This window comes from Castor canadensis, chromosome 1 (genome assembly GCF_047511655.1).
Source record: "Castor canadensis chromosome 1, mCasCan1.hap1v2, whole genome shotgun sequence".
Classification (NCBI taxonomy): domain Eukaryota; kingdom Metazoa; phylum Chordata; class Mammalia; order Rodentia; family Castoridae; genus Castor; species Castor canadensis.
In genome coordinates this window covers 193,036,429-193,061,866 of record NC_133386.1, presented here as the reverse complement: position 1 = coordinate 193,061,866, position 25,438 = coordinate 193,036,429, and the positions used below count along the sequence as shown (strand labels likewise).

At 35.2% G+C, this 25,438-nt stretch overlaps 1 protein-coding gene and 1 pseudogene across 1 annotated transcript; both read left to right on the top strand.

The window, feature by feature from the left end:
- Positions 1-3,327: 3,327 nt before the first annotated feature.
- LOC109676816 (olfactory receptor 5G29-like) lies at positions 3,328-4,276 on the top strand (annotated as a pseudogene).
- Positions 4,277-11,164: 6,888 nt separating this feature from the next.
- Positions 11,165-12,766, top strand: LOC109676810 (olfactory receptor 5G3-like). Its single transcript, XM_074069380.1, has 2 exons — positions 11,165-11,861; positions 12,519-12,766. Exons 1-2 carry the CDS (start codon positions 11,165-11,167, stop codon positions 12,764-12,766), a joined length of 945 nt encoding a protein of 314 aa, XP_073925481.1.
- Positions 12,767-25,438: the final 12,672 nt, after the last annotated feature.

Genomic DNA, 25,438 nt, shown 5'->3' with positions numbered 1-25,438 from the left:
TGCTTCTGTTCCTGTTTCCCCAATTATTACTTCTTGGAATGACTCCTTTCATAACTTTAATTTACCTAAATTTTGCTTATCTTCCAGACAGTTTCTTTCATAAAATAGTCTCATTTACTCTAGCTTAAGTGATATGTCCTTCCTTCGCAGTTCAGTAACTGTTTTTCTTTTCCTGAAAAATTATTACATAGAGATAAATGCTGCTTTGAACTAGTCTTTTATTTTTGTATTATTGGTTAGAATGCTCTAGGTCCTTTATAATAATAAATACATGCTACTCTGTGTTGAACATTCTTTGATGTACTTTGAATGTGCTACTTCAAAAAAGCCTTTCAATATCTGTGTGGGCTAGAAATGGTTTTTCCCCTAATATAGAGACTGAGGGGATAATGCACAGGCAGGTTTTAAAACTTGCTGAGTGACATGGTCAATAAGCTGTGGAGTTGGCAATTATGCCTAAATGATGTGGATCCAGAACACAGGCAGCAATCTCCTTTATACCAGGTGTGCTGTTTGCTTACTGCATAACTCTCTGCTGATAGAAAAGAAGGCTCAACTACAATTTCACTGAATCTAGGGGAAAATAGGACATGTAAATAAAGGGGGACTAATAGGGACTTGGTAGGGGATAAGGGGAGGACAAAAAGGATAATCAAGGGGGTTAATATGATTAAAATATATTATGAAAATGGCATAATGAAACCCCACTTTGTACAATTAATATATGTTATTTAAAAAGGAATTGCAAATGAAGAATTGCTTCCCTGTTAAACAGAATCTCAGTGAGGAAAGACACACAATGTTTTCTTAGGACTCTTTCTTTGAAATAAGTGCTAGAAAATAACACTTGGTCCAAATGCTACTGAGATCATTTTAATTTTGTTCCTTCAGGTGTAAGCCTTTGAGGTTTAAGGTCTTTGGGGACCTGGCTCTAAATTAGTGCAAATTCCCAAGAAAAGTTCCCCTATCTTGTGCAGTTTGTGAATCAATGTTCAGGTCATGATTTCGCTTCATGTTCAGGCCCACCAAAATGAGATACATCTTTGCCAACTGCTTAGAAAGTCTTGCGTCTTGGAAATGTCATCACCATGAAGGATGCTGGACATTCCATACATCTAGAAAATGATCCTTTCCTTTTGAGGTAGGTAAAAAGGATAATTAATAGGTTTCCTAAAATTAATAAGTGTGCTGAATTTTGAACAATATGAAGTTTTTCAAGTATTGCATTGGAACCTCAATATTAGTTTGAAGCTTAGGACACAAGTTTTCACCCTAGGTTCTCTAACGGGAGGAGACTTTGCATTTTGTTCACATCCTCATGACACTAAGCAATTGGTTTGTGTGAACATTCTGAAATAAATTGCCTATGTTTTCACTATAGAGATACTTCTAGCAACAAATGCACTGTAGTTTTGAAAATTGCTAAGATATTTTAAGTGCTTTCACACTTTTCCATATCCCTTTAAAGGAGGAACAAAACATGGTAATTCTTTGTAGTAACATGTAAGTTAGTTGACCTGAGTTAACTATTCCACAATGTATACATATTTCAAAACCATATTGTACATGTAAAATATATACAATTTTATTTTCCAATCAAGAATACCTAACTCTATAAAAAAGAGAGAGACAGAGAGAATGTTCATGAAAAATCTAAGACCATAAAAAATAAGACCTGGGAAAGGCGTAAGTATTATCCTGATCTCTTTATAGAAGACATGAAATGACTTTTATTCAAATAACTACCTAATTACCTACCTTCCTATCTACCTACTAACCTATCCAGTTAACTAGTGATTATACCAAAATTGGAAACAGTTTGCACTAAACCTTATCCCCAAATACTTAACTTGGTCTATTTGGAACACAATAATATGAGCATTTCTGCAATAAGTAACAATCCTAAACAATCCTACAGTAGTATTGTGACTGAATAAAAGCACTTACAAGACATAATGAAAATTGAAATGGTAATGAGAAAGTAATCATGACTCAAACAGAAGAAATCACTATTAACCATTTGAAACATTTTATAGGGTTTCAAAAATAATTATTCTAGAACTTGAGTGGTATATTGCTTTTAATTATAGAGGTCATTAATTGGTTAGTCTGTAGAAACCAGATTTGTTTCATATGAATTCTTCCATATAATCATCTTCTTCTAGAAGTTTTAAACAACTTTATTTGCTCTTTAACTAATGGGTCCTCAAAAATATATTCTTGAAGAATTTTCCTGAATAAACTATACAATTGGCATTTGACATACACCGTTAATAGAACTGATTTTCTAATATGTGCCTTAAAAGAAGTTTGTGTACAACATAGGAAATTATGTAAAACAATTGTATGTATTTTGTTCAGCAGATGCTTAATTTTCTGCATAATTTCTACAATAAGTTAGACTGCCAAAATTAGCCAGATAATTTGATCCGTAAAGCAGGGTATCACATGTCCTTTCATGACACCATATTTTTTTCTTAAAATTATGCAGTTGAAAGAAATTTTTACCCCATTTTCTTTCATCCCAATTTTTCACGTTCTATCGTTGGTTCTAATGCCTATTTTAAGTTCACATCTGTCATGGAGTAAGTCTCTTCTGTCTTAGGGCGGATGGAGATCATCATGTTAATGAAGTAAGCCAGACTCAGAAAAACACTACATGTTTTCTCTCATATGTGCCATATAGATATAAATAAAAAGATATGAATATGAACAGGAGAGTATTTCAGAGGGGATCAGTGGGAGGTGGGAAGAGGAAAAGAGAGGACAGGGGATAATATGATCAAAGTATATTCATGCATGTGTGAAAAGAGCAAAGCAAAACTCATTAAAATAGGAAACTTGTGCTCAAGTTGTAGAGCACTGGCCTAGCAAGTGTAAGGCCTTTAGTTCAAACCTCAGTGCCATAAAAAAATGAATAATAAAAGAAACTCATTTCAAGAATGTAAAGAAAAAAGAGGAATGTTGGGGAGATGGGTGAAAAGAAAGAATAATAGAGGGGTGAATATGGTCAAAGTACATTGAATGTATGTATGGAAATATCACATTTAAACCCCTCAATTTGTACAATTAATGTGTGCCAATAAGGGAAGGAAGAACTTTCTGACAATGCACAACTCTAATATTGTTTATGAACATGGAGAGTGATTCCCATTACAAATACAATTTTATATTCTGAGGGAGTTTAGAGTGCAAAGGTGGATCATTGTGGATGGAAGCAGAGAATACAGAGATCATTGATTTAAAATATTATTTGTAGTTACTAATGATTGCAGTTTTGTAATAAAATAATTCTTTCTTATTCTTAAGACCAATTCCAGCTGACCAATGGAAGAGAAGAATCAGACAGCAGTGACTGAGTTTCATTTTTTGGGCCTTTCGGATCTTTTCCATCAGACGATTGTCATTTTCATTATGCTTCTCTGTTTATCTTGTCACCCTGGGGGGTAACTTGGGGATGATCACTCTCATATGGGTTGACCTCAGGCTCCACACTCCCATGTACTTTTTTCTTAGCCTTTTGTCCTTTGTAGATATTTGTTCCTCTTCTTCCATTGCTCCTAAGATGCTGTGTGATATTTTTGCAGAGAAAAAAGGAATCTCTTTTGTGGGTTGTGTTGCACAGATGTGGTTCTTTGGTCTCTTTGTGGGAACTGAGTGTTTTCTCCTAGCTGCCATGGCATATGACCGGTTCACAGCCATCTGTAAGCCCTTGCTGTATACACTCATTATGTCCCAGGACATCTGTGTGCTCCTGGTTATAGGGCCTTATGCTATAGCTGCTATAAACATCACAACTCACACAACGTTGATTTTTTGCTTACCTTTCTGTGGTTCAAATGCGATCAACCACTTTTTCTGTGACATTTCCCCATTGCTCCCCCTAGCATGTGCTGACACCTGGATCAATAAGTTGGTCCTTTTTGTCTTGGTTGGAGCTATAGGAGTGGTCAGTGGTCTGATCATCATGGTCTCCTATGTGTGCATCCTGGTGGCCATCTTGAAGATCCAGACAGCTGATGGTAGGAAAAAAGCCTTCTCCACTTGTTCTTCTCACCTGGCAGTTGTCTCCATCCTGTATGGGACACTTTTCTTTATCTATGTTCGGCCCAGCTCAAGTTCCTCCCTGGATATCAATAAAGTGATTTCTGTGTTTTATTCTGTGGTGATCCCTATGTTGAATCCTCTCATCTACAGCTTGAGGAACAATGAAGCGAAAGACGCATTCAGGAGAAGGTTGAAAGGATACTATTTCTATAATAGGCAGATAAAGTAGTATTAATTTGTGTAGTACCACAGATGTTCCTGCAAAGAATAGTGGATTGAGAACAAAATGCTCTACATGGGACCTGCTTCTGCTTGTTTGGAGTTTACTTGAAAAATAGAGAAATGGTTAAATACTTTTGTGGCTCTGTCTTGTTGTCTGTGACAGATTAGTGTTTCAAAATAGTATAAAAGTGATTTGAGAGTATAAGTTTAAAATTTTATACAACAAAATATACGAGTTCTTTTAATCTTGAGTGTGTGAGTACTTTTTAATCCAGTAATGAAAAAAGATTTTTTTAAAGAAGATTTCCAAAGTAAAAAAGCAATAAAATGACAGAAACTATTAGTGAATGAACCAACAAAGATACAATATCCCTAATACGCAAAGAACAGGTTTAAATCCAATCTCAAAAAGTTAAAAATGATTACAGGTAAACGAGATGATAAATGAACAGGCAATTCTCCAAAATGGGGATGTGTGTTACCAAAAGTATATGGAAAACATTCAGCATCATCCATGGAAGTACCTTTTGATAAAGATTAAACATTAATAGTTTTCCACTGATGGTGAGGTTCTTATTTGGCTATGTGTACTCATTATTTGCCGATGAGAGTATGAATGGCTCAATTTCCTTAAAGAAATTTGATATTTCTGATTTAAGATCACAATTTTGAACATCTTTTTTTTCATTACTTTTTATTTTGTATGACTAATATATGTTAATATACGTGTTAATGAGGTTTAGTGTGATATTTCAACATGTATAGCAATTTCCCTGATCAGTTTGGGGTAATTAATGTTTCCATTTCCTTATTGACTTTTTATATTAATGTCTTTAAGCTCTTCTCCTTTAGATCTTCATAAAATATATAACATGTACAGTTAACTGCAGTCATCACACTTTGCTGTGGAATATCAGAACATATTCCTCCTATCTATCTATGTTTGTTACTATTCACTCATCACTCTTAATCCACCCTTATCCTATCCCATTGACTTAGTAAACCTTCTCTGGAAATCTAGACCACAGAATATTTCAATGCATAAAGATTACATATATTGCAGCATTATATGTAGTTGCAAGAATAAAGGAAATAACATGCTTGTTCACCATTAGAATTAAAGAAAAAATATTCTTACTGTGTAACAAATACAAATAACTTACTTGGACAGGACTATTTGATATGGTCATTCTTAGGTGAAAAAAATCAACTTGTAGGTGAGTTTGCAATACTGATCACATACTTTAAAAGGTAAAATCTATATGGAGAAAATGAGCATATATATGTGTGTACATATGAACACAGTGAGGAGAATGAAAGGTATACATTTGCCTGTGGAAATTGGTTACTTCAATGGGAGTGACTTTGGAAGTAGGAATACACAGTTTTATGTATACATGTTTGAATTACAGTTTATTAATCTCTGATAGTACCTGGGTTTAATTCTTTATAAAATTCATGGCTACATCTAACTTTATTTATGGAATGATTGTTATGGCAAGCAAGCAATCCTTGTACAAAACAGCATTCCCTGTCTGTATAAAAACAGACGAATAGTGGATTCTCAAAAGCCAAAAAATTCTTGGCTGAAAATGGCATGGACTTGCTCCTGAATCCTAGGAATTGAATTAATCTTCAACTGTGGCTTCCATAAGCTCCAGATTCTTTTTTCACTACTATAACTTTCAATGCCATAAAGTCTTCTATGTCATATAACCCAAATGGCAGTGCTATTTCTGTTGAAACTGCCCTTTTATGCTCTTCATCCCACTTAACACTGTCAGCCTTCTGTGCCATTTGATCTATGGGCCGGAAAACTATTTTTTTTTTTGTGCAATATATTTCCTTAAAACTCAAAGAGGTCTAAAAAAGTGTTTCTTTCTTTGGTGGATTTCACATTGGAGTCAGTGTTCTATTGTGTCTCTTCACACTGATCCTATAAAAGCTTTCCCAAAGTGTAAAATTCCTGTATTGTTGTAGAGTTTATCTCAAACTCTGGAGCACATGTTTCTCTAAGGAGTTCAATATTTTAGCACTGCTTGAACAATCTGCTTTATGAGTATGAGGTTATCAATGTAACGGATTAGCATGTAGCATGGTATTTGGGGCTGCTATTGGATCTGCTACTTGATTGAACTTAAAGAAGTCTACAGTCATTGTCCAGCAGTTATGTAGATTCTGCAGGGGTCAGACTTCTGAATTAAGAAAGAGGAGAGTGATGATCTCCTCTGAAAATGTCATGTCTTTAGTGGTGGCATTAATTTCCAGATTCAAGTGTTAGGGAATCACTTCATTCCTAGATTCACATGAAGCCTAGATTCACAGAAGCATCTCATACCACTGAGCTTCTATCCAAGCTGTAATCTCTCTCACTAGTGATTTCCAGAATTGCTGTAGTGAAAGGAGTGTCCTTGGAGTCTTCTCAGGAAAAACAGTTATCAGATGACACATTCTTTGTTCTCACGTAATAGATTCTTTTCAAACACTATATTCTGAGCCTTTGATCTCTTTCTTCATCTTTTGAAGGGAAAATTACTATTATCTCACTGTATTTTTTTCTGAGATCAAGGAGCCATCCCATAGTGAATTAGAATCAGCTCCTGTGTCTTGCCTACGAAGTAATTCCCGAGTAATTGGGGTTCTTTCAATGTTCTTCTTTACCCAGCATGGTTTCCTCTCACTCTTAAGTAGATTACCCTCAAAATGTATGCTCGTGTGCTGTCTGAGTGCATGTTGCCAGTCATGTGAGACAAACCCTGCAACTGCTCCGCAGAATAATCACTGCCTTCCCAAGAGGACAATGCTTCCTATTCCTTGACCACAGCATCCTGGCTTAACCTTTGGCTGGTAAATATAACGCTATGGAGGTAGGCAGGGCTATATATTGAGTAGTTATTTTCTTGTGAAGCGTCGCACTCAGGTGAGACGTCCTCACATTCTGTCAGCGAAGAAAGGCTGCTTTATTCCACCAAGAGGTAGTGGGCCACACAGATGTCTTAGCCTTGATTTTCAGTGCCTAAATCTTTCAGACTCCTGACTTATTCACAAGAATTACAGATGCTATGAATTCAGATTCTTTATTATTATTTCTTCTGTAGTGCCATTTGTTTATGTGTCATCTCTTCACCTATGCTCAAGATCCCCTATAATAGTAAATACATTTACCAGTACTGTGTTACTCTTTGTTGGATGATCTTTGAACTACTTCAACAAAGCCTTCTGACATCTATATGAGCTAGAATCTACTATTTTCCTTAATTTAGAGATTAAGGGAATAATGCACAGATGGGCTTAGAAACTTGCTGAAAGTGACACAATCAGAGGACTATGGAATTGGGAATTAGCAAAAGTGATATGGCTCCAGAATTCAGGCACCAAGCTCCTTGATCCCAGGTGCTGGCTGCTTAATGCATAGCATCATTCTCCACTAATGGAAAAGAAGGCCTGGCTAAAATTGAATTGCATATATAGAGTAGGACACGAAAATAAAGGAAAAATAATTAAGGACATGAAAGAGGACAAGGAGGAGGGAGAACAAGAAAAATCATTATCTTAAGTGAAATTAGCCAGGTTCAGAAAACCAAATACTGCATGTTTTTTCTCAAATGTGGAATATAGGCCCAACAAAAATACAAGCAATATTACATATATACACATGTATATACAGAACATGCACTCAAAAGTGAGGCTGGTAGAGGACACTAAGGGAGGAGTGAAAGAAATAAGGAAAAATAGTGAATAATAATGAAATACACCACATCTGTGTAAGAACAGACACCACAAAACACACCAAAAACTTAAACAACACAGGAGAGGAGGAAACGGTGAGGAAGTGCAGTGGAGTGGGTTAGATTGACATAAGCAAAATGCATGTACAGGTATAAAACCAAGGCAAAAATCCCACTGAACAAGAACAGACACCTGAACAATGAAGGACAATAATGGAAAACAGGTCACACTAACAGGAGGGGGAAGGTAAAAGAAGGAAGTAAACTAAGTGAATAAGGGTGATGTACTATCTATATAAGCATGAATATAGAATTTTTAGACATGTTGAAACCACGTTAGGGGGCTAGGGTAGAAAGGAGAAAAATGGAAGGGATGAACCAATTAGGAAGGACATAAGGAAAATGTGAAGGATGGTGAATATAATGGAAATATTTTATACTAATGTATGAAATGGAAAAATGAGATCTGTTGAAACTATTCAAAGAAGGGGAGAGGAGAGAGAAAAGAGAATGTTGGAGAGGGTGAATCTTACTAAGACATATTGCAAGCACTTTTGTAAATGTCACAATGTACCTCCCAGTACAGCAACAATATGCTAATAAAATAAAAAAGATAGGATAATCAAGGGGGTGAATATGATCAAAATACATTATATGCATGCATGCAAATAAATCTCTTCATATATAATTAATATATGCTAATTGAAAAAGAATTACAAGTCCAAAACAAGAGGCTTTTGTGGCAAGGAGGATCCCAAAGAAGAAAACACATACACACACAGACACAGACACAGACACACACACACACACACACACATGCACATTTCTTTAGGCATCTTTGTTTTGAAATTATACGCAGTTGGAAAATAATATTTGTCCCAAATGCTATTGAAATCATTTTAATTTTGTCCCTTTGGGAGTAAACCTTTGAGGTTTAAGTTCTTTGGGGGATTTGGCTCTAAATTAGTGTAAATTTCCTAGCAAAGGGCCCTTATTCTGTGTAGTATGTGAATCAATGTTCAGGTCAAGGTTATTATGCCTGGGTCTACCAAGAAAGGAGATTTGTCTTCTTCACCAACTGTCTAGAAAGAAGACCTTGCTTCTTCAAAAGGTCACCACCACAAACGAGCATTAATCTTCCATCTTTTCTTCTAGAAAATGATTATTTCCTTTGAAGTAGGTAAAAGGGATATTTAACAAATATCCATAAAGAAGTATGTACAATGCATTTTGGAGAATATGAAGTTTTTGAAATACAGTAGATAAATGTGAGGTTTAGTGTGAACTTTGGGATAAAACTTCCTATCCCTGGTTCTCTAAAGGAAGCAGACATCAGCATTCTATTCATATCTTTATAAGACTAAACAAATGGTTTGTGTGATTTTTCTCTAATGAATTGCCTATTTTATTCATGACACAGACATACTTTTAATACCAAATGTATTGTAGAGATTTTAAGTGTTCTCACACTTTTCCATATTAAGGGAGAAAAATTCATAATAACTATGTGAGGTAATCAGAGAGTTGATTTACCAGAGTAAGTCATTTTATAACATCTACATTTACTAGAAGCAGTTGGTGCTGCCCTTTATTCCTAAACACCTATCTTGCATATTACGATGGCCATAAACACAAACATTTCTGCAAAGGATAATGCTCTTGATAATCCTACCGTAGTCTTTGAGAATGCTGAAATACACCCATGTAGTATTATGCAAAAATCATGCTCTGACAAAATAATCATAAATCAAATAGCTACCATCACTATTTATGAATTATTTGAATATACTATACACTGAGATTTAAAAATAATTTTTTGGTAAAATATGTTTATTGTATACACTTTTTTCTTTTTTATTCATTTATTCATATGTGTATACATTGTTTGGACATAAAAATAATTTTTATGCAACTCAAGTGATATGTATTTTTTACAGAGGAAATTAATTGGTGATGCCATATAAACAATATTGTTCATATAAATTACTCTACATAATCTTCTAGGAGTTTTAAATAGTTTTATTTTGTCTTTCTAGATGAATGGGTCACTCAAAAATATTTCTTGAAGGTTTTCCTTGAATAAAACAGACACTTGGCATTAGACATACATTACTGGTATATCTGATTTCAGGATATGGTTAAGTGTATTAAATGTAATAAATCATGTAAAAAATTACATGTGTAATTTACACATGTAATTCAGCAGATGTTGAATATTCTATACAATTTCTATTAAGGATTGTTGTCAATATTTGTCAGATTTTAAGGCATGGCATTGTGTGTCCTTCTATGACAAGATACTCTTTTGGTAGAATTGTGCAGCTGGGAAAAATTTCTACCCCATTTACCTTCTTCTCAATTTCTCATCTTGATTCTAAATACCCCTGTTAACATCACATCGGACATAGCATAAATCTATTCTTTCTTTTTAACAACAGATTTATAGTCTTTCAAGGAGATAATTATGCTACGTGAAATAAGCCAGACTCAGAAAAACAATATTCATGTTTTCTTTCACATGTGGATTATAGATCTAAAAAAACAGAAAGAACACGAACTTGAAAGGGGACCATTTTAGGGGGTGGAACCAGTGAGAGATAGGATGGGGAAAACAAAGGGTGGTAAAGAAAATATGACCAAAGTACATTGTATGAAAAGGTAATAATTAAGCCCATCTAAAAATTTGCAAAAAAGTTAAAAATGGGGGAAGTTGGATGAGGGGAGATAAAGAATAATACAGGGGGTGTACATGATCAAACTATGTTACATGTGTATATGGATATAGCACAATGTTACCCCTCACTTGTGCAATTAACATGCATTAGTAAAAGGCAGACTATTATGAACAACTATGTATAGTTATAAACACAGAGAGTACTTATCATTTTGAATATAATTTTACAATTGAGAATTTTAGATTATAAAGGTGGATTGCTTTTGATGAGAATCTAAAAAAGATCAAGGGTAAGTTACTCAACTTTATACAGGATATTTGTCCAACTTTCCAGGACCTATTAACTAGGTTATCTAATTACTGTTAACTTAGAAAGAGCAATATTTCACAATTATCTGTAAAATAGTCTGTTAACATAAAATATTTTTGGTAGCTGTCACTATTTTTATAATAAAATAATTCTTTTCTTTCTTATGGCAGATTCAACTAACCAATGGAAGAAAAGAATCAGACAATAGTGACTGAGTTTGTTTTCTTAGGCCTCACAGATAATCTCCACCAGAAGATTGTCCTTTTCATCATGCTTTTCTTTGTTTATCTTGTCACCCTGGGAGGTAACTTGGGGATGATCATTCTCATATGGGTTGACCTCAGGCTCCACACTCCCATGTACTTTTTTCTTAGCCATTTGTCTTTTGTAGATATTTGTTCCTCTTCTTCCATTGCTCCTAAGATGCTGTGTGATATCTTTGCAGAGAAAAAAGGCATCTCTTTTGTGGGCTGTGCTACACAGATGTGGTTCCTTGGTCTCTTTGTGGGAACTGAGTCCTTCCTCCTGGCTGCCATGGCATATGACCGGTATACAGCTATCTGTAAGCCCTTGCTGTATACACTCATTATGTCCCAGGACATCTGTGTGCTGCTGGTTATAGGGCCTTATGCTATAGCTGCTATAAACATCACAACTCATACGATTTTCACATTTTGCTTACCATTCTGTGGTCCACATATTATCAATCATTTTTTCTGTGATATTTCCCCATTGCTCTCCCTAGCATGTGCTGACACGTGGATCAGTAAGTTAGTACTTTTCGTTTTGTCTGGAGCTGTAGGAGTGGTCAGTGGTCTGATCATCATGGTCTCCTATGTGTGCATCCTGGTGACTATCTTGAAGATCCAGACAGTTGATGGTAGGAAAAAAGCCTTCTCCACTTGTTCTTCTCACCTGGCAGTTGTCTCCATCCTGTATGGGACACTTTTCTTTATCTATGTTCGGCCCAGCTCAAGTTCCTCCCTGGATATCAATAAAGTGATTTCTGTGTTTTATTCTGTGGTGATCCCCATGTTGAATCCTCTCATCTACAGCTTGAGGAACAATGAAGCGAAAGACGCATTCAGGAGAAGGTTGAAAGGATACTATTTCTATAATAGGCAGATAAAGTAGTATTCAATTTGTGTAGTACCACAAATGTTCCTGCAAAGAATAGTGGACTGAGAATAAAACACTCTACATGAGACCTTCTTCTGCTTGTTTAGAGTTTACTTGAAAAATAGAGAAATGGTTAAATACTCTTGGGGCTCTGTCTTGTTGTCTGTGACAGATTAGTGTTTCAAAATAGTATAAAGGTGATTTGAGAGTATAAATTTAAAATTTTATAGAAGAAAATATATGGGTACTTTTAAATCTTGAGTGTGTGAGTACTTTTTAATCCAGTAATGAAAAAAGATTTTTTTAAAGAAAATTTCCAAAGTACTACAAAGACGATTCTGAGAAAAGCAATAAAATGACAGAAACTATTAGCAAATGAACCAACAAAGATAAAATATCCTTAATATGCAAAGAACAGGGAGCCAGAAAGCCTTCTCCACTTGTTCTTCTCATCTGGCAGCTGTCTCCATCCTGTATGGGACACTTTTCTTTATCTATGTTCGACCCAACTCAAGTTCCTCCCTGGATATCAATAAAGTGATTTCTGTGTTTTATTCTGTGGTGATCCCCATGTTAAATCCTCTCATCTACAGCTTGAGGAACAAGGAGGTGAAAGATGCATTCAGGAGAATATTGGATAGGAAATATTTTTTATTAAGCAGGTGAGGTAGAACTCTATTTGTCTAGTATCAAAGTTGTTGGCAAAAAGTGTATAGCAAAACATATTGACTGGGAATCAAAGGCTGTATTTGAGTCCTAGTTCCGTGTTTTCACAGATTACTTGAAAAGTAGATAGGTTCCTAAACTTTTTTGCATGTGTCTATTCTCTGTGATCAGTGTTTTAAAATAATGTAGAATAGAGGTAGGCTGAGAATACAAATATAATAGATAATAGAAGAAAAGATAGCTGAATATTTGTACTATGTTGAATGTGTCTGTACTTTTTAATTTAATCAGGAAAACTGAAAGTTTTAAGTAAAATGTTGGAGTGCTAAAATGATATTACAAGGAAACTGACAAAATATAATAGAAAATATATGGTGCATGTGGTTACAATGTAATCATATCCATGGCATGTGAAGAGCAGCCTCAAATGCATCATTATAAAAGAAGATAGAATAGACAAATGGGCCAACATATGAAAAGGCAATTCTCCAAAATGAGATGCACATCATCAAAAATGCATGGAAGACTTTTCAGCATCATTTTGAAGTAATGAATTAAATGAAGTAAAATGAAATGTGAAAGGCAGTGCCTTTCATTGAAGATGAAGTATTCGTAGTAGTCATTGATTGTGATGTTTTTACATGGCTACATACATTAATTTCATACTGTTAATAATATTAACGACCTCATTTCCATAAAGAAATTTTATAGATTCCATTTAACATAACTTTACATTTCTGAATTATTATATCCATTAATTGTACTTGTTAATGAGGTTTAGTGTGATATTTCAACACATGCATAACAGTGTAATTAACATTTCTGTTTTCTTATTTTTTTCTTTGTTTGGGTCTTCAAGCTCCTCTCCTTCAAATCTTCATAAATAATAAAGGGTATTCTGAACTGTAGCCATACTACTCTGCTGCAGAACATCAGATATTGTTCCTTTATCAAACTGTGTTTATGTTGTTATCTAGCCTCCCTATTCTACTCCAACCATAACCTTTGACCTAGAAATCCTTCTTTGTAAACCTAGATCACAGAATCATGTATGCAAGTGCATAAAGACTATACATATTGTAGCCTTATGTATAACAGCAAAGATCATTAAAGGAAATAAGGTGAATATTCATCATTAAAAATAAAGAAATAGATTATTCTTATTGTGATATGGTCTGCAGCCAAGAAAGAATGAATACTGTATTTAAGGACTGCTCTGAAGAGAACTATTTCTCACCATCTCTGCTAGGTGAAAACCACAAAATTGTAAATCAGTATGCAATGTTGATCACACAGCTCAAAAGCTAAACATCTATTTAATGAATAAAATCTGCCAAGATGTGTATACACATATGAATATAGGGAGAATGATGAAGGATACACAGTCATCTGTGGACACTGGTTACTTCAATGGGAGTGGTGTTGGGGATAGGAATGGACATGTTTATTTGCATACATTTGAATTATAACATTAATGCTCTTTGGCTCAATTGGGGTTCAGTTTAGATGTACTATTCATTTTATGATAAATTTCAGCTGTGCCTATCAAATTTTATTCATTGGAGGATGAGACAGGACCCTGATTGTGGTGGGCAAGTCTGGATGCTTGTTGATATGATGCCCTTTGTGCATCATTCCTTCTATATTGCAGTGCAGAAAAAGAAGGAGATGCTTCTCAAAAGCCATAAAATGCTTGACTGAAAATGGCACGGACTTGCTCCTAACACACAGAACTATGTCTTCAATAAGTTCCAGACAGCTTCTTTCCTTACAACTACAACTTTTAATGTCATAAAGCCTGCTGTATCATGTGACCCAAATGGCAATGCTACTTGTCTTGAGTTTGGGCCTTTTCATGCTCTGCATCTTACTTAACACTGGCAGACATCTGTGCCATTGGGCATATGAGATGGAGCAGCATTTCTTATTGTACAATATGTTGTCTCAAAAACTAAGGAGGTATAACAAAAATGTAGCTCTCTTTCTTTGGTGAATTTTACTTTGGAGTAGGTGTTCCAGTATGGTTCTTAGCACTCATCTTGTAAAGACTTTCTTAAAGTATCAAATTCCTGAAACTTTATTGCATTTATTTCCATCTCTGGAGCACCTGTGCTTTACTAAGACCTCCAGTGTTTAAACAAGCTACTCTGTCAGTGTGATATGATCCATGTAGTGGACTATCATAGTATTTTGGGGGATGCTGAAGAGGTCAGATCTCTTTAGATTATATTATGAAGGCAGGTAGGACAGTTAGCATAGTCTGGAGTCAAAATTGTAAATGAGTATTGTTCATCTCAAGAATGTAAATGGCTTTTGATCCTCTTTTCCAACTGGAGCTGAAAAGAACACATTCCTCAAATCATTAACTGTCTATCACATACCAGAAGCCTTGCATATGATCCCATGTAAGGTACAACACTGCTATTGGAGCTACTACTTGGTTGAACTTGAGGGGTCTACATTCATTCTCTAGCAGCCATATAGTTTCTGCAGGGGTCATATTGCTGAAGTAAGTAGAAAGAGAAGATTGATGACTTCTGCTGCAAACTTCATGTCTTTAGTGGTGCTGGGGTTTGAACTCAGGGCCTATACCTTGAGCCACTCCACTAGTCCTTTTTTTGTGTTGGGTATTTTCAAGATAGGGTCTCACGAACTATTTGCCTGGGCTGGCTTTAAACCGTGATCCTCTTGATCTCTGCCTCCTTAGTTGCTAGGATTATAGGTGTGAGCCACCAGTGCCAGGCTCTTGAAAAAACTTTTGGATTCAAATGTTTCTTAATCTCTTCATTTCCCTTAATGTAGGAAGTGGAGATCCATAGCAGCACCTACCATTGCAGAGCTTCTCTCTAGGTTGGAGTACTTTCTTTATTGCTGTAGAGGAAGGGATGACCTTTGGGTCTTCTCAGGAAACATTCATCACATGATGGTTTTGCTTAATAAATCCTTTTCAGATCCTCTACACTCTGAGCATTTGGTCTTTATCTTCACCATTCTACCACGCAGAAGTCTTTTTTACCTCACTTAATACCCAGTGCCATTTCCTAGCATCTTGCCTGCAAACTAATTCTTAAATCATTGTGGTTTTTCCATGTTTGTAAATTTCTTCTGTCTCAGCATGCTATTTTGTCTCACTCTAAGTATATTATGTTCAATATGTATACACTCCCATATTTTCCAGGTAATTATTTGCCAGTCATATGAGCCAAATGCTGTAACTCTTTTGAAGCATAATATTTTATTCTCAAACAGGGTCAGTGTTCTCTAGTCCTTAGATAATACCATTCTGAGCCTTGGATTTGTTAATAAGTCTAAATGAGGGTAAATGAGACTATATGATGATATATTGTATGATGAAGAATGTATTATTTTCTTCTGAAGCAACTGACTTAGGTGTGACCTCTTTATATTCTATAGGTAAAAGAAGCTTGCTATCTTCCACCAAGGGTGAGAAGGTCACTTATGCAGGATTTGAGGCATCAGGAAACTGTGGTGTCTCAACCACATCCACACAGATGTCATAGTCCCAATTCTCAGTGTCTAAGTCTTCCAGAAGTTTTTTCAGAAGTTGTGAAATCAGCTTCCTTTGTTTTTCATTACCTCTTGCAATGCAATTCTTGGGTTTAGTTTTCATGCAATTTGATCTCTAAACTGCAGTTGAAGTTCATTTAAAATGTTGCCTTTCTTAGCCCATTTTAAATTTGGGTTGAATTTTTCTCAGAGCAAGGTATACAAATGTCTGACATATACATATATATATATGAAAAATGCTCAGTATTGCTAATTATTAAGTAAATACCAATCTAAACCACAGGAGATGCTACCTCAATCCAGTGAAAATGGCTATTTTATATATTGTTGCAGGAAATATAAGTTACTGCAACCAATATGGAAAAGTATATGTAGGTTTACCAGAGTAACAACAGAGCTACCATAAAATCCAGCAACATTACCAGTAATTACATATATCCAAAGGAATGAAATCAACATGTTGAAGAGATGCCTGCACTTTGGTTGCTCTGCTATTACAGTTGTGAAGATATGGAATAAACTTAAATGCCTACCAACACAGAAATGAATAAAGAAAATGTAGTGTATATGCATAACAGAACACTAGTCATCCATAAAAACCACGAACTCCTGTAATTTGTGACACCATGGAAGGGCCTAAAAAACACTATACTAAGTAAAATAAGTCAGATTTGAGAAAAAACCCTGCATGATCTTATTCACTAATTGGAATAAAAAAAGTTGACCTTGAAGAATTTGACATTAGAATAGGGTTTGCTTAGAAACTGGGGAGAATGGCAGGGATGAGAAAAGAGAAGAGATCCAACAATGGCACAATGTTATTATTTGATAGGAGGAATGAGTTCTGTTTTGTTTGATGACTATAATTAATGAAAGTGCACACACATGTCTCAAAACTAGCTAGAAGAGAGGAGTTTGAATTTAATCAGAAAAAGAAATGATAAGTGTTCAAGGATGGAGTTTCTAACTACCCTGACTTGATTATTACCAATCATATATGAACAAAACCTCACATTGTACCTTAACAATATGTACAAATGTCATCTGCTAATCAAATATAAACCCAAATACAAATTTGTTGAAGAGACTGTCTTTTCTCAAACCTAGGTTTAGGGCACATTTACTGAAAATCATATTAATATAGTTATATGGGCTTTTTAATGAATCTTCTGTTCTATTCGATGGATTGATGTGTCTGTATTTGTATCAGTACCATGCTGTTTTTGTTAATATAGCTCTGTAGTATAATTTGAAGTCAGGTATTGTGTGTGATACCTCCAACATTGATCTTTTTTTTTTTGCTCAGGATTGCATTGGATAATCTGGGTCTTCTGTGTTTCCAAAATGAGTTTTAGGATTGATTTTTTTTCTATTTCTGTGAAAATGATGTTGGAATTTTGATGAAGATTGGGTTGATGAACACAGATGCAAAAATTCTCACCAAAATACTCACAGCCTGAATTTAACACACATTGAAAAGCTCATACACCATGATCAACTTGGTCTCATTCTAGGGATGCAAATATGGTTTAACATACACAAATAAATTAATGTACTAGGGCACATAAATAGAATCAGGAACACACCTTACATGATCATATCAATAATGCAGAGAAGGTCTTTGACAAAAATCACCATTCTTTCATGATAAAAGCCCTGAAGAAATGAGGAATAGAAGGAACAATTTCACCATAATATATATGATAAACCTATAGAAACATCATCCTAAATAGGGAAAATCTGAAACCAAGAACAAGACATGGGCGTGCAGTCTCTCTCTACTGTTATTCAATATAGTGCTAGGACCCCCCAGCCAGAGTAATAAGGCAAGAGAAAGAAATAAAAGCAAAACAAGTAGAAAATAAAGAAGTCAAATTACCCTTGTTTGCAGATTGTATGATTATATTATTGTGTACTTATGATCAGGGGAATTTGAATCTAATTTTCTAGCAATGCTTTGAGTTCAGGTTGTGTGATATATTCAGCTTTGTCTGTTAAAGATTTGAGTTCAAGGTCTCTTGTGGTCCCACATGAATTTTAGAACTTTTTTCATTCTATTTTTGTTAGGAATGCTATTGATATTTTGATAGAGATTTCACTGAACCTCTGTGAGTGGTTTGTACTTTCAAACAGCATTAATTCTTACAATCTATGAATATGTGAAATCTTTCTATTTTTTACACTGCCTTATAGTTCTTTCATTAGGATTTTGTAATTTTCATTGTAGAGATACTTCAATTCCTTAGTTAATTTATTCCTAGGCATTTTTGTAGCTACTGTTCATGAGATTGCTTTCATTTTTTCCTTCAGAAGTCTGATTATTAGTGTTTACAAATGTTAGTGATTTTCATATATTGATTTTGTAGCCTGAAAATTTACTTTGTTCATTTATCAGTTGAACAGGTAGTCTCTAGATTTTTCTATATACACAATAATTTTCTGTGAACAGGGATAATTTGACTTCCTCCTATCTTGATTTGTGCCTTTTATTTCTTTTTCTTGCCTTATGTGTTTGGTTAAGTCTTTCAAAACCACATGAAGACTGGTGAATGTGGACATTCTTGTCTTGTTCCTCATTCAGTATGATTTTGTAATACACATGCTCTGTTTGTGCTAAGATATTCAGTTTGTATATAATTTGTTGAGATTTTTACCATAAAGGATTGCTTTTTCTCCATCTACTCTTATGATCATTCTGTTGATAGAATGTATTAGACTTGTTGGTTTGTATATATTGTGCCATTCTTCCATATCTGAGCTAAATCTTACTTGATTATGGCATGTAAGCTTTTTGATATGCTTTTGAATTTTTTTTCTTCAGAAAATCTCACAGTGAAATATTCTTTATTTCTTTCTGTTTTCACAACAGGTTTTCTGTGTCTAACTCAAAAAGGAGATTAGGTTAACTTCCTTACTTTCCTTCCTATATTCACACTCTTAGAATTAGTTGTACTTTAAGGGACTTACTCATTTATTTAAAATACTTACTGAACAATTTCTATGTAAGGCACTATTCTTGAAGCTTGAAAAATGTGATGGAAAGTCTCATAAAATAAATACTCATTTTTATGAAGTGAAAGGAAGAAAAACAAATTCAGTGTTAATCAATAGTAATTGGTATGAAAAAATAAAACTTAGACAAGAATAGAATGTTAATGAAGGTTGGAGTGTAGTCAGCTGTTCTGTTTTAACAGGGATAATTAGAGAGAAGGCTTTTTCATGAGCAGAAATTGTTATGAAGGGAAGACCCAAGATGGCAGATAGGAAATGAAATCAGAATTCCTAAGCTCTGCAGTTTCAGAAACAACATTGAGATGTAGCAGTTACATTTGGGTGATTCTGATTCTTTATAGCAAACTAAATAACTACCAACACATAAGGTACACATAAAATTCAAAGAATGACCCTTAAAACAGACTTAATTGCTCTTAACATCTAGGGAAATCCTGGTGAGGCATGGGCACAAGCTGTGTTTGCCCTGGGAAGAGTTCCATGGCTATTTCTCCCTACCATTTTCTTTTGCAAAAAGCAGACAATGGAGTGTTAAACAGAATTGAACCCTGCAATGTACTGGACCCCTAACCTGTGGAAAGCCTACCTACATCAGCTTGAACCCAGTCCCAGTGAGCATCTGCCTTGTGCAAAGCCACCCACATTTTCATCCTGCCAGCCGGTTTCAAAGCTGCCTGTGTAAATCTGCAAACTCAACAGGTGAGCACCATGCACTACATGCCTGCCCCCCTTGACATAATCCAGTGTAGCACATGGGCAGATTGCACCCCCCCCACAAACAAAACTGACAAACATAGGTAGTGAATTGTAATCTACCACTGACAATGGGGACAAAGTGGGATGCTGAAGCAACCTCAGATAATGGGGGTGGGACAAAGAGCCAAACTTTGCAAGCAGGGGTGGGGTGGGAACAAGCACTGAGTGCTGGGGTTGGGTGACAAGCCAACCTCCCAGAGCAGGGACATGGCAGATCACTGAAATAATTTTGTGGGACTGTGGGTGGTACACAAAACTGAATTGTTCCATCTTGTCAGGGGAGGAGCTGACCACCCAGAGTTCAGCTGTGGGGCAACTCAGCTGCCACCTAGCAAAACAACAACAGATTTGACCACTTCACACAAACTGGTAGTGAACTATCACAGATCCCACTTGCAACCTTCCCTGTGTGCAGAAGGAGCCAACTACTGCTCACAAGTCAGCCATCTGGTGAGACCACTTCAGTGCTCTTGTTTGTAACAGATGGCCCATCAGACTAAAGAAAACAGGACTAAAAAACCCCCAGTTGACTCTCCCAACAAGATGTCTGAAAAGAGGGGCAGCACCCTTCTTCACACAGCCCAAAATATAAACCTTGAGAAGAGACAGAGAGACCAAGAAACCCCTAGTCATAATTGTCAATACCTGGATTGGATGCCAAGACAGTAAGTCCAGAACTTTCATCAAACTTACCATACTTTTTGTGTCCTTGTTTTCTTTCTTTCTTTTCTTTCTTTCTTTCTTTCTTTCTTTCTTTCTTTCTTTCTTTCTTTCTTTCTTTCTTTCTTTCTTTCTTTCTTTCTTTCTTCCTTCCTTCCTTCCTTCCTTCCTTCCTTCCTTCCTTCCTTCCTTCCTTCCTTCTTTCTTTCTTTCTTTCTTTCTTTCTTTCTTTCTTTCTTTCTTTCCTTCTCTCTAGTTTTTCCCTTTTTATTTAGTACTTTTAATCTCATCATTACTGTTTTCTTATGCCTATTCTTTCCCTTCACTCTCTCTCACTTTCTTGTACTACAACCCATTGTTCTCTACCCCTACTATTTTCTCTGCCCCCCTTTCAACTGCTCTCTCCCCATGACTTCACCTTCCCCTCTCTGCCTTCTCCTACCTGTCACCCCACCAGACCTTCATCCTGCACACTTACAACCCACTAATTATCCTACTGTACCAACAGTACACACCCCATTCCTCTGTAATCCCTGACACAAGCACTCTCCACTATAACAACTGAACTACTTCCTAACACAAACAAAGGCCCTAAAACCCTTTAGATCCCCACACATCTTCCTTCCTCACCCCATGCCACCTTTTCTGCTCCCCCTTTAGTTTCACTTTTTCAAATTACCAAGTATCTATCTCTATCTAAACATCTATTACCCTCTAATTCCCACTGTTTATAGATATTATCAACAAGGGGTTCTCTATATAATATGTAAACAACTTGTCTGGAATTGAAATTGCAAATTTTTTATTGCTAATTTATAATTGCAGGCCAGGGACAGAAATAGCACATCAACCCAGCTATTGACTAAGCCAGTCACAACATAGTAATTCAAAGGAAAGAAAACAGGCAATTAAAACAGCCAAGTAGCCAATCAATAACATAGGAACACACCACAATTTAGAAGAATAAGGAGAAGAAGAAGGTAAAGAAATTCCACCTCTCAAAAGACTAACAATTCAATAAAGGATTTAGTGGGAAATGAAAATAAATATCCAGTTCATGACCCCAACATAATGATAAATATGACCAATGAGGTCAATGACGTCCAAAAGAAATCTCTCAAAAAGGAAATCATGAATGAGCTCATTGAGATACTCATGTAGAAGCTACAAGAGACAGTTAAACAGAATATATAGTATGAAATTAAACAGTATCAAGAGACAACAAATAAAAAACTTATGACACAGAAACAACTAAATGAACTCAGAGAAGACTTCATCAAACTCCAAAGTGAAACAAAGGAGACTATAAAAAAAGAGATATATGAAATAGAGAAGACAGAACAAGATATGAGAATTTTAAAAAAGATATGGAAAACCTCAGAAAAAAGAATCAAACAGAAATCCTGGAAATAAAAATTCCTTAAATTAAATAAAAACATAGTAGAAAGCCATTCCAGCAGACTAGAGCAAGTAAAAGACAGAATCTCAGGGCTTGGAGACAAAACAGATATTAAAGAAAAAATAGAAGAGTCCTTAGACAACAGATTCAAGAGCTGAGAAAAGAGTATGCAAGAACTCAGTGAGTCCATCAAAAAACCAAACATGTGGATCCTGGGCATTGAAGAAAGAGAAGAGGTGCAAGCCAAAGGGATACATAATATAGTCAATAAAATAATAAGAGAAAATTTCCCAAACTTTGAGAAAGAGTTGCCCATTCAGGTACAGTAAGCATTGAGGACAACAAACGGGCATGACCAAAAAAGAACCTCTCAGCATATTATTGTTAAAACAGCCAGCACAGAGAACAGAAAAAGAATATTGAAGGCTGTAAGAAGGAAAAAACAGATAACATACAAAGCTAAACCCATCAAAGTAATAGCAGATTTCTTAACAGGAACCTTTAAAGCAAGAAGGGCATGGAGTGAGGTATTATGAGCACTGAAAGAAAACAATTTCAGTCCTGGGATACTCTACCCAGCAAAGCTATCATTCAAAATTAATGGAGGAATAAAATTCTTCCATGATAAACAGAAACTAAAACAATATAGGATCACTACAGACGATTCTGCAAGGAATTCTGCACACAGAAGACAAAAACAAACACAATCATGAAAGGACAGGAAGTATTAAACCTCAAGAGAAGAATAGACAAGTACTCAGAGAGTAGCATTGAATCAGCTGCACACACTCCAATCCTTAAACAGCAAAAACAACTAGGTGACAAGAATCACCACATACCATACCTCTCAATATTAACACTGAATGTTAATGGTCTCAACTCCCCCATCAAAAGATACCATTTGGCAAATTGAATTAAAAAAGAACATCTAACAATCTGTTGTTTACAAGAGACCCACCTTATTGAGAGAAATAAACACTGGTTTAGAGTGAAAGTTTTACCAAGCTAATGGCCCTTGAAAACAGGCAGGAGTAGCAATACTTAAATCAGACAAAGTGGACTTCAAACTTATATTAGCCAAATGAGACAAAGAAGGGCACTTCATACTAATAAAAGGAGCAATACATCAAGAGGAAATAACAATTATCAACTTATATGCACCCAATGTCAGTGTACCCAACTTCATTAAACATATACTAAAGGACTTAAAATCACATATAGACCCCAACACAGTGGTAGTAGGAGACTTTAATACTCCTCTATTATGCATCGAGGTCATCTAGAAAAACAATCAACAAAGAAATTCTAGAACTAAATGACACCATAGATCAATAGGACCTGACAGATGTCTGCAGAATATGTCATCCAAAAACAGCACAAATTACATTCTTCTCAGCCTTCCATGGAACTTTCTCCAAAATAAACCATATCTTAAGGCACAAAGCAAACCTCAACAAATATAAAAAAATTGAAATACTATCTGATTACAGTGCAATAAAACTAGAACTCAGCAACAAAAGCAGCAGCAGAAAATATGCAAACAATTGGAGTTTGAACAACATATTACTCAATGATCAGTGGGTCATAGAAGAAATAAGGGAGGAAATAAAAAAGATCATGTAATTTAATGAAAATGAAAACACAACTTATGGGACACAGCAAAGGCAGTTCTAACAAGAAAGTTTATAGCCATGAGTCCATATATTAAAAACACAGAAGGATCTCAAATAAATGACCTAATGCTGCATCTCAAACTCCTAGACAAACAAGAACATGCTAAACTTAAAACAAGCAGGAAATAAATAATAATAATAATAATAATAATAATAATAACAATAACAATAATAAGGGCCATAATAAATGAAACAGGGACCAAAAAAAAAAAAAATACAAAGAATGAATGAAACAAAAAGCTGGTTCTTTGAAAAAATAAACAAGATTGACAAACCCCAGGCAAATCTGACTAAAAGGAGGGAAAAAACACAAATTAGTGAAATAAGAAATGAAAAGAGGCAGATAACAGCAAATACCAATGAAATCCAGAAAATCATCAGGGACTGCTTTGAAAACCTATGCTCAAATAAATTGGAAAATCTAGAAGAAATGGACAAATTTCTAGATACATATGACCATCTAAAACTGAACCAAGAGGATATTAACTACCTAAACAAATCTATAACATGTGATGAAATTGAAGAAGCAAAGAGTCTGCCAAAAGAGAAAAGTCCAGGACCTGATGGATTCTTTGCTGAATTCTACCAGACCTTTAAAGAATAACTAATATGAACACTCCTTATACTTTTCCATGAAATGCAAAGGGAAGGAACACTGCCTAACTAATTTTATGAAGCCAGTATTACACTCATCTCAAAATATGACAAGGACATATCCAGAAAGGAGAACTACAGGCTAATCTCCTTAATGAACATTGATGCAAAAATCCTCAATAAAATAATGGCAAACCAAACCCAACAACATATCAGAAAGATCATTCACCTTGATCAAGTCGACTTTATCTCAGGGATGCAAAAATGGTTTACCATACTCAAGCCATTAAAAGTATAGCACATTAACAGAAGCAAAGACAAAAACCACTTGGTCATCTCAATAGATGCAGAAAAAGCCTTCAATAAGATTCAACACCATTTCATGATAAATGCTCTGATGAAATTAGGAATAGAAGGAATGTATCTCATCATAATAAATGCTATATATGATAAACATGTAGCTAGCATCATACTCAATGGGGAAAAACTGAAATCATTTGCCCTAAAGTCAGGAATGAGATAAGAGTGCCCACTTTTCCCACTCCTTTTCAACATAGTCAGAATTCCAAGCCAGAGCAATAAGGGAGGAAGAAGAAATAGAAGGACTACAAACAGATAAAGAAGTAGTGAAACTATCCCTATTTGCAGATGACATGATCTTGTACTTAAATGACCTGAAAAACTCTACCCAAAAACTAGACACCATAAACAGCATCAGCAAAGTAGCAGGATACAAAATTGTCTTAGAAAAATCAGTTGCCTTTCTATATGCCAACAATGAACAGATTGAAAAAGAATATAGGAAAATAATTCCATTTACAATAGGCCAAAAAAAAAAAAAAAAAAACCAAACAATGTAGGAATAAATTTAACAAAGGATGTAAATGACCTCTACAAGGAAAACTACATTACAGACCATTGAAGAAAGAAATTGAAGACTACAGAAGATGGAAAGATCTCCCATGCTCATGGATTGGCAGAATCAACATAGTAAAAATGTCTATACTACCAAAAGCAATCTAGTTGTTCAACACAGTTCCCATCAAAATC